Source organism: Stegodyphus dumicola, chromosome 8, assembly GCF_044657685.1.
Source record: "Stegodyphus dumicola isolate Sdum_Otavi_A_Nest chromosome 8, ASM4465768v1".
Classification (NCBI taxonomy): domain Eukaryota; kingdom Metazoa; phylum Arthropoda; class Arachnida; order Araneae; family Eresidae; genus Stegodyphus; species Stegodyphus dumicola.
In genome coordinates this window covers 172,207,195-172,227,999 of record NC_140775.1, presented here as the reverse complement: position 1 = coordinate 172,227,999, position 20,805 = coordinate 172,207,195, and the positions used below count along the sequence as shown (strand labels likewise).

The 20,805-nt window shown below is 32.8% G+C and overlaps 1 protein-coding gene across 1 annotated transcript in view; it reads right to left on the bottom strand.

Annotated features, from left to right (window-relative positions):
- Positions 1-20,156, bottom strand: part of LOC118205261 (uncharacterized) — a 73,357-nt gene extending 53,201 nt beyond the window's left edge. Inside the window, exons 1-3 of the mRNA XM_085821477.1 lie at positions 20,071-20,156; positions 7,416-7,494; positions 3,592-3,726 (exon numbers count right to left, since the gene is read on the bottom strand). Coding sequence (XP_085677603.1) covers positions 3,592-3,726; positions 7,416-7,490 — 210 coding nt within the window. The 5' untranslated portion in view covers positions 7,491-7,494; positions 20,071-20,156. The remainder of the gene's footprint in view (positions 1-3,591; positions 3,727-7,415; positions 7,495-20,070) is intronic.
- Positions 20,157-20,805: the final 649 nt, after the last annotated feature.

Here is a 20,805-nt window from a genome sequence, read left to right as displayed (position 1 = left end):
CGTCAGATGGGCAACCATCGACGACGACATGCATTTGGTGAAATTGAGCTGGCTTGGTATGTCCCGAATTTGTTCCAAGTAACTATGGGTTCACTCTGCGAAACTACAGTGAATGTATGCTGCTTTCTCTGAAAAGAATCCAACTTTGGTCAGCTGAGGATGACTTTTCCTGCAGCATGAGAATTTTCCCCCAAACACTTCAGGTTCATTTCAAGCAAAAACTTGAAATTTTCCTTTCACCCAGCTTGTAGTTCTGACCTGGCTCTCGGTGACTAGTACATTTTCAGATCTAAGGATCATTTCCTACATCGAAGATATTATTTTAAGCACCAAACGAAAATCTATTAAGCCAGGATCCAGAAATTCTTTACCTCCAAATTCAAAGGTTGGCCATTGTTTAAGATCGTTGAATATAATGGCCTTTACTTCAAGAGCTGATGTGCGCTTTATATTTTGATATAGCTCTTAAAATATAATTCTAGAAAGTCTGTACCTGAGTCAGAAGGCGTCATCTCTAGTTTCTAGATTATTTAACTACCAATTCGCAATGTATAAGAGATAGCTTAGTTTAAAGCCTTCCAGGTCCGAATGACACAAATCTGAGTTTTTTAAAGTTATTTTAATTAATTTTAAATTAAAACTTACATCAAGTTATTATTCAATCAGCTATGCTTCGATGTACTCACTCAAATTGCTGCGTAAATTTCTTTTTGACTTTCTTTTTTACGAAGATGTATTCTGGCTCTCTTCATGCACATTTCCAATGGCGGGCGCTTGCCTATGCCGGCATTGGCCACATCTAAAGCCAGATGTGCTGGTCTGTTTATTATGGAGGCACCCATTGGGTAGGCCATCTTCGCCTCCTATGAAGGGGCAGACAATTTAAACATGTCTTCTCTGGGATTCGAGCCAGGCCCTTCGGTATCGCAGTCAAGCTCCCCTAACCACTATACCGTCTGGGCGGCCTCTTCATGCAGTTCATGCATGTTCTGCTTCTTCCAAATTTGATTTTTATTGTCGAAAGTAACATCTCTTGAATCAGAGTTTTTGGCTCTTTTATTTTCACTGCAGTAGTTGCTCTGAGTAATTAATGCCTCCATATCTTTTTATATTTCCATCTTGAGGACAATCTTGGACATTTCTCGCTTAAGATGATAAATCAAATTTACGGTATTTCAAATAGTTGACAATGTCTTTCGTATAATGCAAAATAGCTAGTAGCTGAGTCCGACCCAAATAAATATCTTCATTTTGGTCAAATTAATCATTTTTTTTGATAAAAGGCATTAATCATTTTTGTTCATTTGATAAAAAGCATTAATCATTTTTGTTGAATTGACTTAAGCGAAATCATTTGTAGTTCTCAGAAAAAGACTAATTTGAAAATATTGTTCTCTTCATCTATGGTATGTCACACAGCAACTTTCCTTGCGAAATTTTCTTTATCCCAAAGTGCATAACAACAGAGTTAAGAATGTTTAATAATAATATTTAATGCATCCACTGAGATGAAAATCAAACAAAATGCGATTCGTGATCCATGATAAGTTTTCGTCTACTTCCGGATGGAACTGACTGCTTATAAATTCCGTAGGGACCATTAGAATTATTTTGAAGCACTGTGAAAAATGAACAAACAGTGCCTTTAGCTGAGACTCCACCACCTTGTCTTCCGATTATTAGCCGAATGCACTTTCCAGTTACACCCCATAGACAAGCGGTAATGCAGGAGAAAATACCTTACGATTTTAAGGCAATTTTTATCTCGAATTTCTTGACCTTTTGTATATTTTTCAGCTGTCCTTTTGGTATAAGATTTTAAATCCAGATCTTCAATTTGACAAAGAATTGGTTTTAATATATTCAATATTCGAACAAAATATCGAATCGGTTTCTAGATGAACTTTTAGCATTTATTCATTTTTATGACTTTTCGCTTATTTTTTTGGAAACGTTGTGCAATTTTGATTGCTATCAACATATCCATGCTATTCGTGCTGTTTTAAAATTCGAAATTGTTGCTTTCGATATCTACCTATTTGTGTCATGTTCAACGTGAAATTTTGGTTCTTTTGGCATTTCAATCATAAAAGTCAACTATTTCATTCTTAATAATTTAAGTTAAATGAAGTTGCATTTTATATATGATTCTATCATTTAACTGAAACTGCAATTTTTTTTTCAAAGGCAATGAATCGCTGTTACTCTTAAAGTAACTGAGGGCTTTATTTTAACTACTAACTATTTGAACTTCAACTCCTATCCTTCAATGTTACCTAAAAGCTATGAAATGAATTGTCACTAACAGCTAAACTAAATTTTGAAAGCACGCCGCCCAGTCGCTACAGGGGTTAGGAAAGCTGACTGCGATACCGAAGGGCCTGCTTTCGAATCCCGGAGAAGACATGGTTGTAACCGTCCGTCCCTTCATAGGAGGCGATGGTGGCCTACCTAATTAGGTGCCTCCATAATAAAGAGGACACCACATCTGGCCTTGTATAGATTGATGGACTGGGTTACACTATAACTGTTTACAATCAAGGCTACAAGTTCTAGATCAAATAACTAAAATCTATATCAAAATTAAACTTACCACCTAATCTAACGGTTAGTAATTCTAATCCCCTAGAGCAGAGGCTTTCACTAAATATCAGGAAGCAGGGAAGGCATTTCTCGCAGCCAAACGTAAATTGCAGCTCATACGGTTACGAATTCTTTCCTTCACTTTGTCCTAAATCTCTTGCGAATTAACTGCATAATTCTCTGGTCTTAATGAGTACATGACGAAATGATTTGCAAAGGAAAAATTCAAAACAAATATTAAACTAGTTAGTTTACTCAATTAAGATATCACGCTACGACATTTCGAAAAATTAGTATATTTGGCTTGATCATCTCGTATTTAATCAATGCAGTTTTCTTATTCCTATACGGGACACTCTTTATCTTAGAACTGCATTTCACTGAATGTTTACTTGCCATCTTGTAAATATCAGCTAAGAATAGGTATTATGGTAGAATGATTATTTCTACTGTGTTTAATATCTGTTAATTTCACATCAGAATTCTTCCTTTTATCTTCAAATTCCTGGTTTGCATATCGCATATTTTGCTGGAAAGTCATACGATTCGAACTTCGGCTGACTAACTTTCATTAATTAACTATGTTAGTTTCATTAACTATGTTAGAAAGAAAAAATAAAGCTGTGCTGAAAGAAGTTCGAGTGCTTTTGCCGGACGTAGAAAAATATAATTAGAAAACGAAATGAGTTGAGTTATAAGAGAATTATTAAGACACTTTAAATTAAAATGAAAGAATTAAAAAAAACCGCGAGTACTACAAAAACAAACAAAACAAAAACAGATTGAATATTAATTTACGCTTGTGGGACTTAAAAAACAAACATATTTCTCTTAAAAGATTCTCTTGGAGACATTTTGATGGTCTCGCGTGTTTCACGTTACAAGTATACATATTAATATCATCTTCTGTGCTGGAATCTAAAGGAAAGACTATGAATTGTTTTGAAGAAGTTTCTCCCCAAGCATCATAGCTTTGAGGAGAAAACATGCACAAGAAATTAATCTTACCTGTACTCGCGCCTCAGATAGATTGATCTTTTTAGCCACTTCTTCTCTGAGAAACACATCTGGATAGTGTGTCTTCTCGAACAGCACTTCCAGTTCTGTCAGCTGCTGAGGGTTAAATGTCGTCCTGTTTCGGCGCTGGAAATAGTTAAATAACACCCGAATTAAAAACATATCATGTTATTCAGAAAATTACTGATAAAACTATGTTTGTTTATTTTCACTAAAACTTTCCGTTTAAAAAAATGTTATTTAATATTACAATGGTGTAACGTAAAGTAGGCATTTAGAGAATAATATTAGTTTAACGTAATTTCTATACGTATTTAAATAAATTATTCTATACATAATTTACATTTATTTAAATACGTATTTAAATAAATGTAAATTATGTAATGCAAAATGTAAAAATGTAAATTATTTCTATACGTATAAATAAATCTATACGTAACGTAAATTTATCAAGCTATACGTATTTAAATACGTGTAGCTTGATAATATTTTCTCTTCTAAGACTAATTATAAAACAAAATATTATGTGGCAGAGTTTCAAAAATAAAGTTAAAAAAGATTCATATTTGTTGCTGTGATTTTTTAATTGAAAGCAATGTATAATAGATATGAAGGAAAAAATATCTGCTAATTTTTATATTCATTTGATTTATAATAATTATCAATTCAAATTTAGAATTGAGATTATTAATCAGAAAGTATTGAAACTGTATCACATCAATAAGGTTTCCTCCGTCAGAGAAATCAAGCATTTTAATTCTTTCGAAAAGGATTTAGACCATTAGAATTATTTCATATAATAAATAAAACTGCATTAAATAACGTTTTTTAATAACAGAAAAAACTTTTCTACAGAATATGATATATCGTATCCATGAGCTCTCAGAACCTCATTTTTTATTTCATGTATACTTTAATTTAAATCATAATTACCCAGTTAAACTTAGTCATCGATTTAGATATCAAAAGATTGAGCAATGTCATATATGGCTACAAAGTAATGCAAGTAGTAATTTCGTTACATTTTCATGAAAGAATTTTTGTCACAAGACTGAATATCATGCTCGTGGTTAACAGTCACAAGTATTTCGCCGAATGATTCTATAAATCAATAATAATATTAAAAAGAAACTTTAAATAGCCCCCTTGCATTTGGTTAATATTATTTGCTTCATTTCTTATTATGCACAATCATATATATATATATATATATATATATATATATATGATTGTGCATAATAAGAGAGAGAGAGAGAGAGAAAATAACTGGCGTTATAAAAACAATATTAGTGTGTCCATGGTGAAAAGAAATCTAGATGGGAATAATGTAATAGATATTTCATGTAGATATTTATCACTGATTACGAAAATTTTAATTCGGCAATCTTATGTCTTTAACCCGCAAAGCTGCTATTTTATTCACTAATAACAAGCAAATTGTTATTTCTTTAGACATCAAACAACAGACATGATACAAGTAATAAATATTGTGAATTTGCATAATATTTGAGTTATTGAACATGAAAAATTGATTATCACAATTGTTCTTAAAAATTCTACTACAATGCAATCTAATGAACCACCAGCGGCCGAGCGGTAAAAGCCGCTGCATACTGGTAGTTCGGTCTGGGGTTCGAGTCCCGGCGAACGGGCATGGCTGCATGGGCGTTTTCCTGGTTTTTTCCCCATGTGTAACGTGGATACGAGCCAGTTTCCCTTAAAGAGACATCCACGGGGTATCCCTCCCTTTCCGTGTAGTAATAAGAAAAAAAAAAAAAAAAAAAAAAAGTCTGAAATGTTTCAGATTTTAAATTACGTCCAAAGGGGCGTTTTTTTAACGTTTTGAGTGTTACCTTTATTTATTAAATATCATGTTCTTTGCACTTAAACCATAAAATTCAGTTCAAGAGCAATATCGCAAAATAATGTTAAATTAAGCATATCTTTAGAATTTCCGATATACACAGTCTCGCGAGCTGGAGATAAAAGTATTTTTTTTCTATATAACGTTGCCATTTCTCGCTTTTAAAGCATTGAGTTTGTAAATCAAAAATTCGTTAACGTTTTACAAAATATAAAATCTATAATAAAACAAATTCCAAATTTGGGATTTCAGATGCCCATATTCGCAGTAGGATGTCGTCATTCAAAATTCGATGGCTCTATGTACCATTGTTTCATCACAATGCGAGAAATAGACAATCATTTATGCAGATTTTTCATTATTTAATTTCTTCAAATATAATGCAGGACTCTAACATTTTGTGGCAACAGTTTGAAAAGTGAACCGACGTTTATGAGTCCGACGCAAAATGCCAAAACGAAAACAATAGTCCTTCAGGGACGAAGCCCCTTTGGACTAAAAAAAAAAAGGAATCTAATAAGTGATTGTTACTCATGCTAAATACATTCAAATTTAAGCTAAGTCTCTAAGAAAAGCAAAAAATAATTATATCATACCGCCAGTGTCATATCTGCGAAAAAAAATTAATTTAATCTCAAACTAAGAAGCAGGTTGTTTAGAATGATTCCAATGCACCTTTCGTATCTTTCCATACGGAAGATTTAAAGATTAGTTAAATGTCGGAAGAGGTGTATAGAGGTAAGAAAGGAGTGTGATGAAAAATTAATGTTGTTTCCATTCCTTGAAATCTACTCTTTTACTTTGCAAACTGTGCAATGTCCCGGCTTGAACACCCCTAGTTTTATAAATAATAATAAAAAAAAAAAAAACAATTTGCGAATGTACAATATATTACAGACATAGGAAGGCAACCAATCTGTAATACAATCTCGACTAAAAATACTGTTAATTTGTTAACGTTTATTAAACCTAATGTGAAACAGACAATTTACTGGAATGATGAACAAAGCAGCAAATGAATGCAAATTCATTGTCACGTCAAAAACAAAGCACAGGGCTGTCTTTGTTTTGTCTACTGCTCTTCTTGTTTATAAAAGTTACCACAATGAAAGTTTCAGGCTGATCGCGGAATAAAACATATTGACTGGCTATCCAGAAAGTAGATTACGTTTTGGAATAAAAAAATAAACAAAGTATAGGAAACAAATTTTATTATATACAGATGAAAGCCACACTCAAATACTACTTTTCTACATAGTCACCATACAAATTAAGGCATTTATCGTAGCGATGTACGAGCTTGGAAATTCCTTCGTCGAAAAATTCGGCCGCCTGCGCCTTCAACCACTTCGTTACCTCTTCTTGCAGCTGTGCGTCGTCATCAAAACGCTGCATAGCCAGCCACCCATGTTTCACCCATGTTTCGTCACCAGTAACTAGGAGTATCGTTAACTAATATTATTACATTCGTGTAGTGTTAAGCTACCGACCCTTTTTTAAATTGTAAATTCAACTTTATGTTGTTCCCATACCTGCAAGTGGCGAAGCTGTACACACAATTTGAATTTTCTGTTCAATTCAAGCTGAAATAAAAAGCTTTATTCAGAACATTCATAATACCTTGTTATACCTTTTCAGATGGAGCCATAAATCGTCAGTCTACTAGAGTCTGAAGGATTAACTTGTGAGTCAAATAGGGGCTTAAGGAGTTAATATTAAACAGTCAAAACCCTATGCAATAAAAATGGAAAATTCTGTTGCTGATAGATAGAATTTGATGATAATTTTGGATGGTAGACAGAATTTGCTGGTAATTCTTAGGAGGTGAGAAAATTTACTGATAACTTTTACTGATAATTATAAAAATATTTTTCTATTAATTTTATTTTACTGAATTTCGATGTTTCTGAAACCTAAGAGATATGAATTCTAAGAAGGAAGTGTTAATTACCTGACGCCTTCTAGTGAGTAAGTAATCATCCATACTAACATGAGAGCTCAAAGATGGAACAAACGCCATTTTCATCAACCTGCAAGAGGAAAAAAAATGTGTTATTTTACCTAACTATACCACTTGATTTTTCTGAGGGTTGCAAGATCTATCAAACAACCTGGAACTTTTCTTATTTATTTATTTTTTAAGATTCGATGGATTTTCAATGGTGGTTTATTGAGGCATATTTTATGAATTTTCGTGGCGTTTTCTATTAATCGGAAAAATATTTTTTATTTCTTCACTCTTTCGTTTCGTTTATTGACAATGACTATCATTGATTAACTGATAATTTTAAAATTAATGGCATCTCTTTCCTGTAGAAACTTGTTTTCTTTATAATCTTCACTTCAAAATAGTTGCTACTGTATTTTCACAAATTCTTAACTATATCTTTTCGGAATAAATTCATAATTGGTTATATTTTAATTCTGTAACGGTTCATAGTATTACTTTATTACTTTATATACGACATTCAGATTGCTTATTGTAATTAAGATAAAATTGGTAGATTTGATTTGCGCTTTATGAGCACAGTACTACATATGTTGTAATAATGGAATAATTTATTACAACTATTTAACGATCTATGCTCTCTGGTCCAGACCAACAGACGATTTAAAAGAAAACTGGCTTAGGTCAACATTGCCAGTCGTAAAGTCATAAAAATAATTTAGTATTCCGAGTTAAATTTTTTCAGATTTACTTTGCATCGAAATTAAAACTTTTGTGGCCAACCTACACATTTGTGTCGTTTTACAATTTCAGAAACTTTTCTAATAAGGGGAAAAATTCCTTTTCATTCAAGAGCATTTCAAAGAATTTTATTTTATTAAATTTTGCAAGCCATAGAACAGAAAAATTTAACATATTTTATCGTTCTTATTCAAACTGTTGTAATATAGCAGAGATTATTTGAAAATTTTCAGATGAAGCGCAGATGAATCTTTTGTGAAATGAATTTCAGTATCTCACGCTCTCTCTCTTTTTTTAAATTTAATTAATTTTTCTCAAGTCATAATACATAACGATTGCGATTTTTAGAAGAATTCAATAATGAAATTCAAATGAATTTCCTAGTTTGATGAGAATTGATGATTACATTGCCAGTCATAAAGTCAACTTTAAATGAAATTCATGTTCTTATGCTTAATAATTTTGATGATCGATTTTAGTCCCACAGTAATATTTTTTATAGTAAATATTTTCTCCGTAACTCTAAGTTAAAATAAAAAAATACTATAAGGGGGTCGTTTTGGATAAGGTTATAGAAGAGTCCTTCATACTGTAGCAATTATTTATTAACAGGTTTAAGTTACACACGCACATTACATTTAACTTTAAGAAAATTACAGAGCAAGAGTCTGATGCAACCTATCAGGTTAAATACTTGGCTTTTACTGAGGTCCTTCTCTGGCTGCTCACCAGATGGCACCCTTGTTGTTACATTTAGTCCAACAGTTTATGTTAGCAGCAGAGTTGATATTAAAGGATTGGTGACAATACACAATTTTAAACTAATTTGAAATGATATTCAAAATGTTTTCATTTCTCTCTTCCTTCGTGTAACATCTTATAATTAAAATTTTTTTCATCATTCTATTTCATTTATTTTTTAATTTAGTTTTAGGAATTATTTTTCTTAATATACTACTTTTATTCATTCGTATAATTTATTTCTTGATTTCTCATATTGGAATCTTTTCCATTATGCTGTTTGTTATTTATTTATTCCAGTTCGATACTCTGACAGCGTATTTTTAGAGTTCTGAGCTTTTGGTTTCAGAAATTAAATTTTGATGGAAACACCGACATATTTGCTAATAAATATTAATTTGAGTATTAATTCTGAAACGCTCTCCATAAAACATTTTGCTAGAAGTGCCTGTAATGTTATATATTTCAAAACTGTCATAAAAGTTTCATCTTCGGCGAAATTAGCAGCATTATTATTAAACAAATTTTAGTTACATTTATTTGGTTGTCATTTATATTTATTTAACTGTAATCTACATTTTACGATATAACAAAAACGAGTTAAACAGAAATTTAATCCCCAAGTACCGTTAATAAAATTAAAACTTCTTATCAATATTATTTAGAAAATCTGATGTGTACACCACGTCTTCCTTGTACGGAATATTAAATTATACGGATTTTTTCTTGCATTTCGTTTAAATGTATTGGATTAAATTAAATCTACTTCGCCGAAAGAGCATAAACCACAATAGAATAAATGCATTCTTTAAAATTCACTTTACCATAGCGACACTCTGGCGCTAGGTTCACTTAACAGCATTATATTTCGTTCATATTATAACTCAGAATGCTCAAAATTTATATCATTTAAAGAATAGAATTATCTAACCGTTGCCACATGTTCTATTCAAATACTATAATAAATAATAAAGCTAGAATGATGTATAAAAAAAATTAAGCAAATAAAACAAAAAAGAAACAGTTTTTCACAGACGATTGAGTATTTCTCATTCAATTAATTCAGTTCTCACTGCGCGAGAAGGCGAAAATACATAAAAACTCAAAATATCTATATTAAAAATTACGAAGTAAATCTTAAACATTTATTTCCTCGAAAAAAATTCCAGAAAGGATTAAGCATGATTTATTTGGCAATAATAAATGAAGGCGTTATCTTTGTTGTTGCGAAGCTAAGTTTCTCTAGATTGGCAACAAATCCACTAGTCTGCTGTTTCAAATGTAAACAATCAATGGCCGCCATAAAAAAAAAAGGCTTAGCGGCACTTAAATAACTTTTAAATTGTTGATAATTCTAAAAATATCGCATAGAGATTTACTAAAGGCATAAAAACCTTAACCGGAAGATAAAAGCAACATAATTCAATCATTTTTAAAGCAAAAAAATGTACAATTTACAAACATATAAGAGTAAAGAAACTGAGATCATTGAGCCGGGTAACAGAGTGGATATATATATAAATATATTTATATACGTTTGGTGCGGCGGATTGCAGCCAAAATACGAGGTGCACATGTACATGTTATAGCAGTCCTATATACAAAATTTCAACGTTCTGAGGCTACTCGTTTTTGAGTTATGCGAGATACGTACGTACGCACGCACGCACGTACGTTCGTACAGACGCCACGAAAAATTCTCTTCAGAATTAATTTTAAAGCAGTTTTATAATTTTTTTGAAGGAAAAGAGTATTTTATTCTGTCCTTACGTATAGATATCACGCAAAAACATCGTTAAATTGCATTCGATAGCGGTCAAAATGGATATTTTCGTTGAAATATGCTGCCTGAAACTTTTCGCGATTACAATACTTCCTTTTTACTTCGTACAAGGAAGTTAAAACCAATATTTTTAATTTAACAACATCTGAAAAATGTGTCAATAAAGTATAAATTTATATATTTTATAATATGTTAAGTTGTAGATGTATTTTGTAATGAAAGTTAAACAACACGTTCTCTAAAAGTTGGTAAATACCTATCAGATTTCATTTAATAGCAAACAATATTTTAGTTTATGTATAATATTTACTCTAATGATCAGTAACTAATGTTTTTTTAGAATAGTTTACTCTATTAATCGGTAATCCCTCTCATTAATAATAACGGGCTCTCAAAGTAAAGGCAATTAGAGAGCAGCTGTGTAAGGGTCAGTGGAACTCAGTCTGTGAAAAATGACTTCAGTACTACTTTTATGTTTGCTATCGTGGCAAGTGTCAGACAATTTCTTCTTCATGTGGCTGAAACAGTTGAAATCGCATGACTTTATATCTGGTGAATATGATATAAGGATTAACTTTCCTCATTCTATATCCTGAATAAACTTCTAAAGAATTCATGTTACTGTCGGAGAAGATTATGGGATATTTAACATCATGTCTGAAGTAAGCTCGCTATATGGGCCTGTTTTTTAAAATGGGAATAAAATTCAACTACACTACAGATAACAAGATCCTTTCTTATGAAACTCTGTTCAGCATTTTGGGGACTTAGAAGGGCTTTATTGAACAAAAATTCGTGACTGGCATTAAAGAGTTACAAAATTTTAGTTTTCTTTGTAATAATGAAAGTATGCAAAATTTCTGTTGCTGAATTCAAATTCGGAATTTTCTTAGCCTCGATATATTTTTTGGGACAGTTAAAGATAGATGAGTGTATTAAAATTTATGTTACCTGAATAAGGATCTCATCAAAAGAATGAAGAAATACGGCTTTCTTTGGAACCTGAAGGATTTCTCTCTCACTCACTCTCAAAAGGAGTATAGGTGGATAAAACCCACTTTTCTGCGAGAGTCGTTTGCTAATTGAACTGAAAATCAGTTCTTTTATGGCTCAGCGATAACTAACAATAACCTTGATGAGTAAGATCGGAAACGAGGAAGTAAATCAAGAACGCTGAGCGAGGATGGTATGAAAGGGGGAAAGAAAAGAATGAGGAGGGGGATCTGAAGAATCGACACAACCTAACTTTTAACTTCGTATATTGATTTTTTTCAACTGTAGTTTCGAGATTCCTTAGCTCTCCTTTCTACATAGAACTAACAATAAAGTTTTTTAGAATAAGAAATTGTTCAAAGAGTTAAGAAATGATAAAACTTAAACTCACATTTAACTCAGGAGGATAAAGATTCTTTTCACCTCTAAAATAGGAATCGAACTTTCCTGGCAGGCTTCCAACAACAGCTCTCGGTGGGTGAACATTAAAAGAGCTACCATTCTTTTTTAGCGAATCAGCGTTCGATTTCTCAATGAAGTTAATCGATTTTTTTCAATCAGTTCGAAATTAGCATACCTCTATTAAGGACCCGGAGGATGCCACCATTTCTATTGTGATTCAGATGACCTTAATATCATTTCAGATCGACAAGAAAGAAATTTTTGATAGAATGCATCCCATATTGCATTTAGCATAATTTTAAGATCATTATGGTTAACCATCTGCCTATGGTTAACCATCTGCCTATGGTTCTTTCGGCAGTTCTTGGGACTGCACTTGCTCAAAAAATGTTGCAAACGTTCCAAAGATTTGCAACGCAATTTTCTAAACTGCATTGAGTTGCTTATCAAATTTTCACTTCAGAAATAATTTTTTAGTTTATAGCCTTTAAAAAATATGATCTTTGCTTTTACAATCGTTTATATTAGGAAATTCGTTTGATACAACTTAATTTATTGAGTATACCATGCAGAAGAAACTCACAATAATGCTTAATAAGACATTCTCTTTATAAATTATCTTCATTCAGGCTACTTATCTTTTTGACGGAATGCTCAAAGTCTAACAAAAATAGAGCTTAAGTTCAACCTGAGCTTTAGGAACTATTTAGTTTGTAGTGACAGTAGATATTTTGTTGAAGCAGACAAGATGAAAAATTAGTAACGTCTTCGACGGGAATCGAACCACAGACCTCTGGAATACCGGCCCAGCGTGCAGAACCACTACACCACGAAGGCACGTTAGGAAAGTGGGAGAAATACCTTATATACTTCCCTTTCTAAAGGGCGACTGGGGTTTTCAGGGAACCCAATCGCCAAATCCTGGCTGTGGGGAAACCGCATCCAACACCCTTTTAGTTCGGGCGCCACTGTAGAAACATTAGGATTTTTTTGGAAGCCGGAGAGATGAAAAATTAGTAATGCCGGGAATCGAACCATGGACCTTTTATTAGGTCCAATCGCAAAATTATTATACCAATCGCCAAATCCTGGGTGTGGAAAGTCATCATCCTCAACCCTTTTAGTTCGGGCGCCAGTATAGAGACATTAAGTTAATAGGAAAAGCCGAAGAAATGAAAAATTAGCTACAGCCTTAACCGGGAATCGAACCACTAACCTCTGGAATACCGGCCCAGCGTGCAGAACCCTTACACTACGAAGGCACGCGGGAGAAATACCTTATAAGTTTACGGAAACCACCTGGAGATCACTGGAACTCCTAGATGAGACAAGCTGAATTATTTTTTCTTCATTCATTTCTTCATTTTCAAATAAAATCACAAGAATTCCTTCCTCATTTATTCTTCATATAAATAGCATTTAAAAAAAATCATATGTGTACTAACTACTGAAAATATATTTTATATTCCACATGATTAAAAAAGGTCCGTTTAGTCTTTTGAAACCATGAATATAAGAAATTCGAGAAACGTTCGAAACGTAAGAGAAGTAAATCAAGTATTGGAAGAGGAATTTTACTATGGTATATTTCATTTTTTCATTTATACATTTTTTATTAATTTGATTAATTAATATTTGATATTTTATTTATTTTCTCTTAACATTTTACTTAAATACACCTGTTCACTATTTTACTTATTATTACGTTATACTTTTACTCAGGCTTTAGGCACCGGCACATTTAAATTCAGCAGTTAAGCCTTGTAAACACCTACGAATTACATAAGCCCAAAACCAAAGAATAATTCAAGTTTCATTTTTCACTAAGTTGCTATTTCAAGCGCGCTTAGCTATGACTGTCATGAGCAAGTTGTCATTAGTAATTTCAAGTGTTCATAAAGAGGAGTGTGTGTGTATTTCAGGCTTTGCTAAAATACACTGGAGCTCCAAAAATAAAGATAAAAATAAAAAAAATGCTGAAAGAAAAGTTTGAACGTAAAAAGGGGAGTTAAAGCATACAATTTAAATATGAGGTAAGGGTTGCATCGCCGCATGCAAATAGGCAAACAAAATTAGTATAAATCGAAATCCAGCATTCATACCACAACGCCTTAAAAAGGTGCATGCCGAACCTATGTGTTAGTTCATAAACAGCCATAGTTCCGTATAATACGAGATAGCCAAAGCATGAGCTGAAGACACCGTTTGCACGATGAAATGCGTTGGAGGCTGTTAGGGTGTTGCAGACTGGTGAAAGACAATCCACTGTGGCGAGAAAGTTAAATGTGCATCGTAGTGCCATTAATAGGCTGTGGAATCGTTATCACAACAGGATTATCACAACAGCAGATGATCGCTTCCTGTTACTATTGGAAGATCACTAACAGTACGGCAGCTGGCGCCTCATCTCTCTATTGCTGCAAGACAGCCCATATCCTGCCAAAGTGTGTCGCGTCGACTGTACGAAGGTGGATTAAAAGCCGAACACCCTGTGCTTTGTGTTCCTTTATTCCCATCGCATGTCAGAACGCCGTTGAATTGGATCCGGGAACATCGGAGTTGGACACCAGAGCAGTGGGGCCACGTACTCTTTACGGATGAGTCTCTATTTAAAATCCAGAGCGATATCCGAAGGACAATAATATGACGAGAACTAGGGACACGCTGTCGAGCGCGAAACATCGTCGAAAGAGATCATTATAGAGGAGGAGACTTACTTATATGGGCTGGGTTAGCAATGAACGGCTGCACCGACTTCTACGTGATTTCTGGTGTTTCCGTCACAGCCGTCTAATATCGCCGACGGAATTCTACACCTTCTTGTGCGCCCGTTTATCGCTGCCGTGGGTACCGATGCAATGTTTATGGATGATAACTTCCGCCCGCATAGAGCTCGAATAGTGTGGAATTATCTTGGGAGTGAAACCATTCCACTGCTGTTGCCTGCTAGATCATCGGACCTGAATCCCATACAGAATGTGTGGGACATGCTGGGGCGACGAATATAAGGTCACAGTACGCCGACAGGCACACTCGATGACCTCCGAAAGGCATTGAACAAGAATAGACGCTACTGCTACAACAAGCGATCAGTGATTATTGCCATCTTACCTCGCCGCTGTCAGGCGTGCATTTTAGCCAGAATTAATCATACCCGTTATTAGCTTGATGTTTCCGCTGCACATTCTTCCGACCCATTTGGTCTTTCGCGATGTGATGTTCGTAATGTATGTGTTTTTGGATGTCTTTGCTTTTGTTGTCTATGTGCTCTAGTAATGCCACACCAAACTCTTCGATCAATTTCCCGCTTATCCATTAAATAGTTTTTGTTTTATTTCGTATTTTGCCATTGTCGTTTATTTTTTGAGCAGGAGTATAATAGCATATTACTTTGCGTACTCAACTGAAGAATGTTTTTCGCAGAGAAAATGAGACAAAGAGTGGAATATCTCCAATCCAAAATAATTACTTAATTTAAAATAAAAATAACTGATGTGGACACCATCTGACTTCCCTGTACGGCCTATTAAATTACACATATTTTTTGCTGCACTTCACTTAAACTTATTTCCTGGAATTTCATTAGAGATATATTTCAATTCAATGAATTCAGTTTTCACTTCGCGACAACGCAAAAATACATAAAAACTCAGTCTTCATTAAAAATTGTAAAATACAACAAAACGTAAAACACTAAATACACTTAAAAACAATTAAAAAAATTATAATTAAATTAGAGTTTTTACTATAAAACAAGCAATTCGAGCAGCAGATAGAAAGACAAAATTGGCAGTGCACAAAACTGAAAGTTAACTTTTGGTCGCACTGGCCAAAAAGACATTGGATTGGTGCACCAGCTGACTTAATTCACTATTCTAATAAGAGTTTCAAATGTAAGCAAATGGCGGCCTCATTAGAGTTAGCATCAAATTTAAATTTTTGAAAAATTCTACAACTATTGCATGCAAATTAATTGAAGGCATAAAAACCTTAAACGGAACATAAGGACAGCCTAACATACAAGAATAAAAAACTGAGCTCACAGAGCCGGGTAACAAAGTTTGGTTCGGCTGATTGCAACGAAAAAGGGATGTGAGAACTACATATTACAGCAGTCTCATGTACAAAATTTCATTGTCTACGGCTACTTTTTTTTAATTTTGCGAGATACAAGCACATACTGAAGTACGTACAGACATCACGAAAAAAATCTCTTTTGAAACCATTTTTAATACATTTCAGTTGTTACGCAAAAGCATCGCTCAAATAATGGATTTGAGAGCGATCGAAATGGATATTTTCATTGAAATATAATACCCGAAATTTTTCGCGATTATAATGCTTCCTCTACGTCTTACAAGGAAGCAAAAAAAGAAAAAAAAATTATAATAATAAACCTTACAAGCAGTGAATGGGGGGGGAGAAAAGGATTACACCCAAATTTTTATATCAGCATGCGCAGACGCTGCAATAAATGAAAAAAATGTCGGACGACGGATGTTGCACTTTATAAAGGAAAACTTAAAATACTCTAATATTTCTCCTAACAAGCAACGAACTGAGAGAAAAATCGGTACGTTTGCTGCAAATCAATATCTCCAAGTAATATTTTTATTTTGATTTATTTTTGTACATTTTAATTAATAGTGTCTATTTAGTAGGGTTTATAAATAAATGTGTTAACAGATAAACGCATATTCATTTTTAAAAACTGAAAAAAATCCTTTGCTTCATTTCTAAAAAATTTATATTAAGTAATTAATAAAAACGGAGTAAACTGCTTTTTAATTTTATTTAAAAACTGATCTACTGGCAAAAGACATCTACTGTTACATCAGATAATTTTCCCATATTTTCAGTTCTTTCATTATATTACTTAATTAATTTACCTTATTTTCAATTTCTTTTATTTACAATAACATAAAGTACTATATTATTTCAGCAAAACTTTGTAATACGAAGTAAATTTACGCGCATTATTACTTTGCAGCTTTTGCACAAGTATTCGGCAATTACTATTAATTAAATTGTTTACTTATATATATATATATATATATATTCTGCATTGCAAATTTTTTAATTACACGTATAATCAGCTTGATTTATCCTTTTATCTTTATCGCATGGAATGTACGTTTTTCGAACATTCTAATTAGAAATGACTTGGTTCTCATAAAATTAAACAATTTAACTGGAAAACATCTAATCTTTAAGTTTACCGCATTTAATTAAAAATCAATTAGTAACTGAAAGAAAATCCGAAATATCTTCAAGATTTTCATTTCGTCAATAAATCTTTGTTTCATTTAATAATTCTGGATCTGAATAACTTTAAACAGTCTTTGACAACCAAGCCTGCTCTTGTGCCTGCTTGTCAATCTTCGAAGCCTGTTCTTGTAGTCCTCCTAGATTTTCAAAAAGGACAAAAAGAAAATTAAAATCAACTGCTTATACTCAACAATAGCTAAAAATCTCATAGTCCGGAAATAACCCATGGCCATTCGCCTATTTACTTTTTCTCCCAAGGCAGACACTTTATAAAATTTATTATCGTTTTATTCTACCTAAATACCTTGTATACTGGTTTATCTTTCAGATGTATTGTCAACCTATGAGAAAATAAAAGTTTTCGAAAGGAAACTTGGTTTGTGAGTTAGCTGTGTAAAATAAAATTTATTCACCATTTCCAGGCTTACAGTCTACAAAATGATATAGTCAGTGGAAAAGGATTATGGAGTGATATAAGTTCGCATCTTGAAACTCGAACAGTGACAATTTAAAACTTGTTTTCTAAGTGGCAAATATAACGAGTTTTCATGAGTTCGTGATCCTTTTCATTGCGGTACTGAAAATAACAAACTGTTATTTAATGAAAGAGAACATTTAATTGAACTGAAGAATGGCATCGGATTTAAAATGAAATTTCAGGCAGATCATATAGTTAATTTCTGGATCTTATTGTGAGTAAAAAGTGAAGTTTACAATGGTAGTTTAAAAATATTTCAGTTCGCTTAGATGTACCTATATGAGAAATGATAATCAGTAACTCAAATCAAAACAAAATACCGAAGTTGACTTCATATATGCCGATCTCCGACTTGAGGTTACAAGCATACATCCACACATAGAACAGCTGTACAAGAGTTGGAAATCTCATCCACGTCAAATGTGATTACTAACATTTATTTAACTTTAAGTTAATAAAATAAAGATTATCCAAACTTAAATAGCTTTGAATTATTGAAAATAATATTCTTCTATTAACTTAACTACTTGAAACCAATATAAATTTTAACGAAGTTTAATTAGCTGTATTTTTAAAATATATGTGTACTGGTAATAATATGCTAAAAAGCTTTCGAAGAGGACAAGATTAAGGCGGTCAGTCGAACATTTTAATTTATAAACGTGGTACCCACTTGAAAAAGATTTGAGAAACGATGTCTTAAAATATTTCTAATTTTTAAAATATAAAATTAACTGTGTGGTGTAGTGATGAATATGTGCATTGAAGCGAAGGAATCCTCTTTTCCCCTTCTTCCCTTACTTTGGCCATAAATTATTTGACAAATCTCACGTCAAATTTGATACAAATACTAAAATTGCTGAAAAATTAGAATTCAGACTCGTTGAATTTGATCTCTCGTTGGTCCGAATTCGAAATGTCCGAGTCAAATATTTCGAATACGGACTTAATTGTTTAAATTCTAAATGTCCTGGTCAGAGTATATTTATGCATTGAAATAAAATAGTTATCCATTCTTTCCATTTGCACAGCCAACTTGTCAAGATTAAATTAAAATCAACAATAAAATCACAGCAATTAGGAAATCTAACAATATGGTTCTGGAACAGAATAAGCATTTTTACCACAAATTTGACGTGTATACGAGCCAGTTTCCCTTAGAAAGTCCTCCACGAAGGCATCCCTCCCCTTAGGCAGATAGCCCTCGAGGCTTTTGCCATAATCACACACACATACACACACACACACACACACCACAAATTTGACTTATCAGGGAAAATACCTATTCTATTAGCAAAGGAGCAAATGACTTATTATTACATTATCATGTACAGCTATTATATTCTATTCAAAACATTTTATTATTTCATGATGTACAATTAGCTTAAAATGATCACTCAATTTGTCTTCACGAATTTTTGAATAAATTATTATTAAATCTGCCGAATTTACTTATTTTTTTATTGAGAAAAAATATTAGCAAGTTGGAGATATTAAAAAGACAATTTAAGATCAACAATTAATGCTCTAATAAAAATACTAAAAAAACACTAAAATCAATACGGATTAGTAGTAATACGGATACTGGAAAAAACACTAAAATCAATTCGAATTAGTCTCAACATAAGAGAGCCTTATGTTTAAGAGGATTCAATATTTTAAAGAGATTTTACATTAAAAAAGCTGTACTCATATGTATGAACTCGATATTTTAAAGGATTTTTACAAGAAACTAATAAATGCTCTAATGTCAAGAAAAGTTAAAGACTAACCTAAAATACCACAACTGTATACGAAATGTGGAATTATATTTGCTTTTAACTTAAAAGAGAAAAATTACTGAAATATACTTTATGTCTAAACGTTAAACAACGCATATAATATAGATATGTATCTCAAAAAGCATTATATGGGAAAAACAATGTCTTATATTAAGGTCAATTTGATATGCCCGCATTCCATTGATTATTTATTTGTTTAGAAATTTTATTGACCATATTCACCAGGCAAAAAAAGATTATTATTATTTTAATTTTGTAAAATCTAAGTTTTGCTAGCTGATGCATAACTCTTAATTACATTACCAGTTCAGATGCTTTTTTCATACTCTTAATAAACTTTTACAATTGATTTTTAAACTTTCATTTTTTAACGAACAGCTTCCATACATTTTATATACGACGTAAAAAATGAATAAAGACACTTTATTTATATTAATACAAACTAAGTACGAGTAGTCAAACGAATCTTACTTGATTAATTGGAGGTCGGTGACGATGTTTAACTAGGCACATACAACTTAATATATTTCCTTTCCGCGGATGGCAGCAGCGGTGGCGAAACAAGCATATTCTAATATGCTTCACCTCCCCCCCCCCCATTTTCTCTCTCCCTTTCATCTCTCGCGGAATGTTACAGATCGCATGCGCAAATTTCAACCATTCACGGTAGCAAACCAATCAGGTAGAGAAGATTTGATATCCAACAGCAAATCCCCTTTCCCCTCTTGCTGTGCTTACCGGTGTCTTCTTTCCTAATTACACTAAATGTTCCGCCGTGCACCCTGCCGCTCACCCCTCTACATTGTTCGGTGGTACAAGAGAGCAGAGAGGAGGTAGGAATAATTAATTACGTGGGGATGGAGAGATAGATAGATGGAGATAGAGATGTTGGCATTCATTACGCTTGCCGTGTTTTGCCTATTGACAACATCGCCATTATTAACGTTCCAAAGTGACTTACCGCTGCGGGGATGAGTTCGGGAGAGAGGGGTAGAGGGAGGAAATATTATATACGCGGCATCTCTCTAACCTGCTTTTCCATCTAGGAACCTATTATCTAAATGAAAAGCCGCAATTTTTAACTTTTCTAACTTCAGAGACGACATTTTCTAAATAAAGTTTTTGATTTAAGAGGCGCATTGAACGCTAATTGAAAGTGGATTAGAAAAAGGAAGGAAAAAATTTGGAAGAAAGAAGGGAAATTTC